Below are 8,477 nucleotides of genomic sequence, written 5' to 3'. Positions count from 1 at the left end.
GCTAGTGGTTAGCTGAATTCACGAACAAGGCTTCTAAAAATGTTCCATGTTGTAAGAGCTTAGAAACAAGAGAGGGAATAGGTCTAGACTAGTTTGGGAATAGGAAGGATAGCACTGTGGTAGTGTATCACTAGAACTATTATTCTTGTAAGAAGTTACTTCAACTTAGTGGAAAGTTTTGTCTCTCAAGAGTTAGAGACACGCAGTTTTTCTCCCTGGTTGCAGGGTTTCTGCGAGTAAAAAACATCTTAGTGTTCATTGTTATTTTACTGCAACTTTTATTTATTGTCACTGTGTATTTGTTATTCAGGGCTATCCCAGGAAGAACGAATTTATACGAAAAAGTTGTTAATGGCCTATTCCCCCCCCCCCCCAAGACCTTTAGAGTTGATAGCATTGGTGTTAAGGCAACAGCTTTTCGATTACCTAGCTAAAAGTAGCTCTATGAAAACATAACCTTGGAAGACAAAACCTCTCGACCCTAGCCGTAACCTCCAAGACTACGTCCTAGCCTCTCAATGCAACTATGTCCTCCGTTTATGCAGTCACGGCTTGTCGCTCCCCTAGCACTAGTAGAAGGCGGCACCATTTCGACAAGATAGGGAGAAGTCATGTCCGACAACAAGAACAAGAATCCTACGGTGCCAAAGCCAAGGTGTTCCGATCCTCCTCTGCGCGTCACCTATCTTACATGTGATATGAAGGGTTAGCACTAATGCAACTATGTAAGGGCAAAAGAAAAATTTAACCTTCAATTTTATCAGTCTGACCATTTCTGCAGCACTAGTGCTAAGGGCAGAGGAAAAAGGAAAAATTTAGCCTCTGGTTCTGTCAGCTGAAGCGTTAGGATTGAGCAGTATACTTAATTCTTAGTTTACTTGATGTTACACCAATTGAGGTCTTTGTTTCCACTTCTCCTCTCTTTTCCTTCATCCCTCTTTTTATTAATCGACATAGAAGTCTCGATGTTTCAATAATACTAGAAAACCGGACCCATCCCATCTACGATGTAGGCAGACAGAAACTATCAATTAAACTTGAGAGCTCGCTGTTTGGTTTGCTGAATCAACTGGGTACTGCCATTCAGAGTTTGAGGTTGTAGGATTTGGGTTTAAAAGTTGTACATTCCAGGGGTCGGGATTGAACATAGAACATAACTACGCAGAATGGGAAACAATAAAGCTAACTAACAAGTAACAACCTTCTAAAACTCCAAAAAATCGAATGATTTTTGCCTAAAACTCCTGAACTAGGCATGCATATTCAGTCTTGCACTGTATGAAGCGATTGTAAATTGGCTAAAGACCAGCTCTGTAGACTAGAAATCAAGCCCGGATATCATATGGAGGCAACACAAGTAATAAAACTTCTTATAGCGTGAATGAGCTATGTGAACCAGGGGAGAACAAAAACACAAATTATCAAAATGTAACTGAAGGATATTTAGAGAATCACTCTTGGTAGTAGATGGACATCATCTATTCATCGGTAATATAAGACTATCCACAAAGATTTGGCTATTTAGAGAATCACTCTTGGTAGCAGATGGACATCATCTATTAATCGGTAATATGGACATCATCTATTCATCCCCAAAAATTTGGCTCAAATGACAACGTAAGATATTCATTTCAAACACTGAGCCATAATAATGCAATGCAATTGCCTAATTTGTTGAAACTTGAATGATAACAATAACAAACCATGGCAAAGTTGGAAGGAGTTAAGAATAGATCGGTACTTCTACATGTTCCACTAAACAATAGGGTTCTTGCACGTTCTCTTAAACACTGACCATCTGTAATACATATGATTTCCAATCTTATTGGTTCTCAGATTAGGATCATCCCCGCCTCTTTAAGAATCAGGGAATCAAGAGCACCAGACCCTCAGATCAAAAAGTATCAAACAGGACAAAAAAATTCCACCTGACAATATTCATGAATAATAGTTTTAAATACTGGAGTCAGTAACGGCCATACTGTGTTGAATTGTTCTCAGGAGGTGGAGTAGGTGTTCTAGGCCTTGCATATTCAGCAAATATGACCCAACCATCCAGAAACTACACAAACAAAAATAAAAAGTTAAAGTTTGACAAAGACAAGTAAAAATGAAAAAAAGTTAAGTACAAGTTAATATATTCGGTATTATGATATATAGATTTCCAATTCCTATATACTTTCTGTGGATTGGGGCAATGTAAAACGGCTAGTTTTGTGAGGATACTCATCTAGAAGTGTACAACTTAAACTCTTGACAATAAAACATTTGGTTTGGTGGCGATGGAATGCTCAAGCAACCTACTTGTTGAGAAGGGTTCATCATGATCATGTTACAATTTTGAGATTATCTAGCCATGGACTACCACAAGAAATTATATAGATGTTGACCAGTGACTAGTACTAGTTTATTATATTCAATTGCAGATCAAGTCCCAGAACCCGAAGTAAGACTACAAAGAAGGGAGATTTAAGATACCAAAGAAGTACTGTATATATATCATGTGTGTGTTTGTCGATAGAAACAAGAAAACATAACTATTAGTGCATCTATTTCCTCGGAGGATTGATTTCTTGGCTATAGGGAGAAGACGAACATTTCAAATAGATGTACAAAACAATTGAATCTCACAACTCAATGCTTCAGTGGTTCGTGACTTCCTGGCAACATTAGGAATTTCTAGCGTAACTGGTACACGCATGTATCTTAGATTCTTAGATCAGTAACATCCCATGAGTATCAAGCAAGGAACAGAAAAAATAGATATATATTTTTCGAAAGGAGCTAATATTGCTGTTTCAGTTTTTTTTGTTGAACTTTTTTAATATATATTTTTGGTTTGAGAAGAATGATCAACAACTTTTTTTTATCTTAGTGACATGGAATTATATGCTTTCACTATGAATTTCACAATGGTTCACTATTTTTACTGTTTGATCATTTACACGCCAATATGTGCCAACAGAGGATCACCCTAATACTAAAACAGCCCCTTTTGTTGGGTGGAGGAGACATCAAAATTAATATATATATATATATATATATTTTAACTTTTATGAAACTCTTTTCTTAAGAGAATCTATTTTAGCTTTTTAGCTTAATGTATAAATTTTAAACAAACTTTAACAGTATCGAGTATACTGCTAACTGACCTGTCCATCCATGCCTTGTTTGCCTTTGGCAGCATCTTCTAAGGTTGCATACCTTACGAAACCAAATCCCTTGGAGAATCCTGAAACCCGATCAGTCACCACTCGAGCTGTATATAATAAATCATAATTAGAGAATGTTTTAATAATTTAAATATAAAAAAACAACCACAATGTCACAGAACCTTGAACTACTTCACCAAACGCAGCAAAGGCTTTGTGTAGTCCTTCTGAGGTAGTACGCTTGTTAAGCCCTGGAAAGCAAAAACAAAAACAGATATTTAACCCAATACAAATCAAAGTGCACCAAAAGGGAACTGAAGTGTGATACTGATATAAAATCTAGACTACCACAGTATCCAGAAACACATATCACCATGGAAAAGAATGAAGAGAGAAGCCTAGATGGAAAGAAATGACGACAAGATCAATGATATACAAGGTAATCCCTAGAACACCGCAAGATCTCAGTTTTATTTAAACAAAAACAATTTACTCCCTTCCATTACTTAGTAACAAAAGGAACAGAAAGTCAGATACATAATTCATTTAGATGAAATGATTTCAGACAAGGATTTGTATTTGAGAAAGAATTTGTTAAAAAGAACTTATTGACATATAGAATTTATTGTTACAAGAGTCAGTACATTCAATGGATTTGTAATGATCATATGGAAGGAGTCATTTGAAATTTGATTGTCTCCTTCTAACATATATGGATTGTAGGCTGAACAAGCACATGTATACATTATATTAACTAAACACATACGGTTAAGAATCAGTCTTTTCTGATCAATGTCATCGCTCTGTAAAGACCATTAAAAGGAAAGTAATTTTAATTTCACTTCGTTAAGCTCACCTATGTACTATTAGCACTTTAGCAGCGAGGAAACAACTTACATAGCCACTTTTAGTCAATTAAAAATGAAACTACTGATGGATCATTTCTACAAATGCGAGAGAGACACTTGGAGCTAATGTCAAAGAAAGGGAGATCAATAACTAGAAACTGATACTACAAGAGATTTGAAATCAATCGATGTAAACCCTACTATAAAACTCGAAACTTTGAATCAATATCAAACCAACTATACATATATATAGTTTTCTGTCCTCATTTTCTTCGTTTCCAGAGCAACCTCACATTCATATAGTCCAGAAATACCAAATTACAATACATAAAGGTACAAACTTTACCTAATTTTACAGAGGAACAAACCAAAACGAACATAACCCAATAAGAAATAGAGGTGAATTTGAAGAAAACCAGGGGTAATAATGGAAAAGAGTGACAGATAGATATACCAGAGACGAAGAGGTTGGTGCTTGGTTCAGCCTCCTGTCGAGGATTAGGCACCGGAGAGTTCATCGGAGGAACGAAGCTAGTCGAGAACAGCCGTCTCAGGCCGCGAGTGGGCCCCGCCGCTGCCGCCGCCGCCGCTCTCATAGTCAAAGCCATTTGCTGTTCGCTTTGCTTCTTCTAAGGGTTTATGCTAAAACCCTCTTTCTCTGGTTTTTCTAAAGAGATAGAGAGATAGAGGAAGGTCTAGATGGGCCTCTAAATAGTTGAGGTTCTGTTGAAATTACGTAAATACCCTTTAAAAGAAGATGGAAATGCAAATGGCTGTGGGCATTTTAAAGTGACAACTTGGGCTTTATCTAGGCCAGTTTGCCATTTCATACCCACAATCAAAACTTCTACTCTACACACCCAAAAGAGAGGTCAATGCATCACACACAAGAGGGCATTAGGCAAATTAAAACGTCTGTTTCACTAGTATGAAGTTCAGCCTATGGAAGGAAGCTTGGTCATTATGGTGGACAGGGAAGAGGAGTGTAGGGCGGAGAGTGTGGAGGTTCGAGAGAAGACTGTTCCCTATTGTCATTTACCCTTGTGATGAGGCCCAAACGAAATGATATATCAGAGTTCATTTTGAGTTACACAGTCTTCCTTGATTTTTATAGAAAAATTATTAAGAGCTTTTTGTTATTTTGGTGAAGTTCTGCAGGTTTGAGGCCTTGTTAGTCATTACTGATCCAATGCTTCGAAATTTTTGGGGATGATCAAATCATTAGGTGTAAGTCAGTAGAATTGAGAAATTTTATAGTTGGTAGTCCTTCTGTTTTATTCATCGTTAGATTTATGACATCAATTTGTTCGCATTTTCAGTCAATTCTATACTCATTTGTGTTCAATTGTCATTGCATCTTAATCTACAAGTGAAATAAAGAGAAAAATAAGTTCTAACTATTACAGTAGTCTACACTAGGATTTATTACCAATGGAAATTGAGCACAACAAAGTAACAAGACTATGACATGTGTGTAAAGACTTCTCAATATCTAAAATTGTGTTTGCATGAAACGAGTAAAATAAAGGAGACTGATTTTTAAGTCTCCGATTTGAACTTTGAAGGATAAGTCAGTATCTTCCACGCAATCAAGTTGGGATTCCCAAATCCATGTTGTATAATATCCATATCTAGAATACCATTTTCCCTTTCTTTCTTGTTTGAGCAGGAAAAGACAACGGTTCTAAGCTACTCATCATTGTGATAAAATGACAATGTTTGTTATGTATGCAGATAGGAATGGCTATCAATTTCTAATTCTATAAACAAAAGAAAGGACGGCAATGCATATTAGTCCTCTTCTCACCAACCCAAAACTCAGGTTGATGTGGATGGTACCATTGCTCAAGGTTCAAGTCTACCCTTCACTTGGTTGCTTAATGCTTATCGTTCCTCTCAATCACACCTCTTCTCTCACCAATGCGAAAATATTGGGTGAGATAGTTATTTACGTTGAGTAAGGCTTTAGCATGTTAACATTTTTCATACATGCATAAACTATTTTATCACCTAGAACTCATTTTACCGTTTTAAGAACTTATTTTATCACTTGAAAACTCATGTGATGATTGAAAAAATTTACCACATTAGACTCATGCTACCACATTAGAACTCAGGCTACAATTTTTATGACTAATATAACTACTTTAAAGATTCACATGTTATATATACATTAACACGCTGTAGAATTTTCCGTTTCACGTGAAGATGTCGGGTGATTTGGTTGAATTTTTCATTTCTTGTACGTCTTAGCTTAAAGTCTTAACTTGTTCGGACACTCAACATCATAGTGCATGTCATGCTATCAAGCAAGTTGAAAACGAAAAAAGAAAATATCTATTCTTCTAAAAACAAATCACATGTGTCACCTTCTTCTTCGCGGCTGCTTTTGCCCGTTTCTTCTTCTATATATTCTTCACTTTACAGTTACGACAGCTTAAACGGCCTCTATAAAATTTAGAATTCCCAAAAAGCAAGCATTCTGTTCTTCAATGAGGCTGGAAAGTTACCTGGAACACCAGAGGAACTTCCAGCTCGGAAACTGAAGGCTGCTTCACCATGAAACTATGCATCATCCTGTTACTGATAACCAGGCTCTTTACAATCTCTCAATCTCTTAGCAGAGCTGATTTTCCTGAAGGGTTCGTTTTCGGAACAGCTTCTTCGGCATACCAGGTACTTATGTGCTTTTGTTTTAACAAAACATTAAGGAGCTAGCTATCCTGCATATTAAGAGCATCAGTTTGATGATTATTTGGTTTGTATTTGGTAGTTTGAGGGAGCTGTGAATGAAGGAAACAAGGGAGCTAGTGTATGGGATACTTTCACAAAAGTACCAGGTAGAATTCATATTCAATAGCTAGTTTACATGAAGCACATAGAGTCACAGAATACATCATCGGAAAAGCCAATATGCAATTGCTTAATTTCCTTCTTTGATATGCTTGACAGGGAAGATTTTAGATTTCAGCAATGCAGACACAGCTGTTGATCAATATCACAGATTTCAGGTGAAGTGAATATGACATTAGTTGACTTCAGTGTTTCCATTTTGAAGAGTTTTAAGATAACAAGCAAGCTCATTTCTTCCAACTCACTTTGTTTACATTTAATCCAAGATTTTTTCTTGTTTAGACAAAGATATCTTATCGAATAAGCACATAATAACCTGTCACATTCTGGTAGAAGGGTATTTTCTTGAACATTATGTTGAGGAATCTTGCAACAATAATGAAACTAGTATATGATATAATGTAAGAATATTGAATGATTATGATCGATGACAGCGAGGCATTACCCTTCTTGTTGGTATAAACAAAAAAAATTTATTATCCAAGTGGAAATTAAGCATTCAAAATTTACAGGGTGATGTAGACTTGATGAAGGATATGGGAGTAAATGCGTACAGATTTTCAATATCGTGGCCACGAATTTTTCCAAGTAAGATTTGATTCTGTTCTGATTATCTTCTTCATGACAAGTTGCCTTGTAGCTGATAACTGTTTATGAAACTATCGTTGAATAGATGGAACAGGAGCACCCAACTCAGAAGGAATAAGCTACTACAATAGCCTTATAGATTCTTTACTTGAAAAAGGTAAATCAATGAGACTTTTAAGAATGTAATTCTACTTTGAAGCAGAAACATTACTGAAAGGTCAAAGAATTCTTTCCAATCAGGGATCCAGCCTTTTGTAACTCTATATCATTGGGATCTTCCGCAGATGCTTGAAGACAAATATGAAGGATGGTTGAGCACACAGATAGTGTAAGTGTTGTAATATCAGTTACAGAAAATGTTATAAGCTAGAGTACTGATTTGACTAAGCTTATAATTACCTCAATCACTTGCAGAAAAGACTTTGAACATTATGCCATCACCTGCTTCCAAGCTTTTGGAGATAGAGTTAAGAACTGGATCACCTTCAACGAGCCTCATGGTTATGCACTTCAAAGTTATGACTTGGGAATACAAGCTCCCGGACGATGTTCTATTCTTGGTCACTTGTTTTGTAAGAAAGGAAATTCATCTGTTGAACCATACATTGTCGCTCACAACATCCTCCTGTCCCATGCTGCTACTTATCATACATACCAGCAATATTTCAAGGTACCCTCACTTCCATATGTGCAAGGTTCTAAAACTCGCTACTCGGTAGTCGGTCGGCCGGCCAGTGAGTAGTGAGTAGAGGAGTACTCGGCCGAGTACTCGGGGAGTACTCGGATTCTAATTTCTGGATTTTTTATTATTTTTAAAACATATAATCTAATATATAATGTCTAAATAATAAAATAGTCCATAAAATATTACAATATTTAAGAGATAATAATGTCTAAAAATAAAACAACCATTAGTCCATTACAATAACATAAGTAATAAAAGCAAACCAAATTCAATTCTTGCAACAATCCCAAGCATATGTAACTATAGCCTCAAATTCTTCTTCTCCATATCCATCTTGTACTCCCTCCGAAT

At 36.3% G+C, this 8,477-nt stretch overlaps 2 protein-coding genes across 3 annotated transcripts in view; one reads left to right on the top strand and one right to left on the bottom strand.

The window, feature by feature from the left end:
* Positions 1-1,561: 1,561 nt before the first annotated feature.
* On the bottom strand, positions 1,562-4,683 carry LOC101290934 (nucleolin-like). Its single transcript, XM_004294275.1, has 4 exons — positions 4,455-4,683; positions 3,335-3,403; positions 3,153-3,259; positions 1,562-2,062 (listed from the first exon to the last, which is right to left on the bottom strand). Exons 1-4 carry the CDS (start codon positions 4,606-4,608, stop codon positions 1,967-1,969), a joined length of 426 nt encoding a protein of 141 aa, XP_004294323.1. The 5' UTR covers positions 4,609-4,683; the 3' UTR covers positions 1,562-1,966.
* Positions 4,684-6,435: 1,752 nt separating this feature from the next.
* The window catches only part of LOC101315216 (putative beta-glucosidase 41-like), an 8,390-nt gene continuing 6,348 nt past the window's right edge, over positions 6,436-8,477 (top strand). For both annotated transcript variants that reach the window (XM_004294274.1, XM_004294273.1), the window contains exons 1-7: positions 6,436-6,676; positions 6,774-6,840; positions 6,953-7,011; positions 7,366-7,441; positions 7,527-7,598; positions 7,682-7,769; positions 7,856-8,111. In XM_004294274.1, coding sequence (XP_004294322.1) covers positions 6,560-6,676; positions 6,774-6,840; positions 6,953-7,011; positions 7,366-7,441; positions 7,527-7,598; positions 7,682-7,769; positions 7,856-8,111 — 735 coding nt within the window. In that variant the 5' untranslated portion in view covers positions 6,436-6,559. The remainder of the gene's footprint in view (positions 6,677-6,773; positions 6,841-6,952; positions 7,012-7,365; positions 7,442-7,526; positions 7,599-7,681; positions 7,770-7,855; positions 8,112-8,477) is intronic.

Source organism: Fragaria vesca, linkage group LG3 (genome assembly GCF_000184155.1).
Source record: "Fragaria vesca subsp. vesca linkage group LG3, FraVesHawaii_1.0, whole genome shotgun sequence".
Classification (NCBI taxonomy): domain Eukaryota; kingdom Viridiplantae; phylum Streptophyta; class Magnoliopsida; order Rosales; family Rosaceae; genus Fragaria; species Fragaria vesca.
This window is presented reverse-complemented; position numbering and strand designations above follow the sequence as displayed.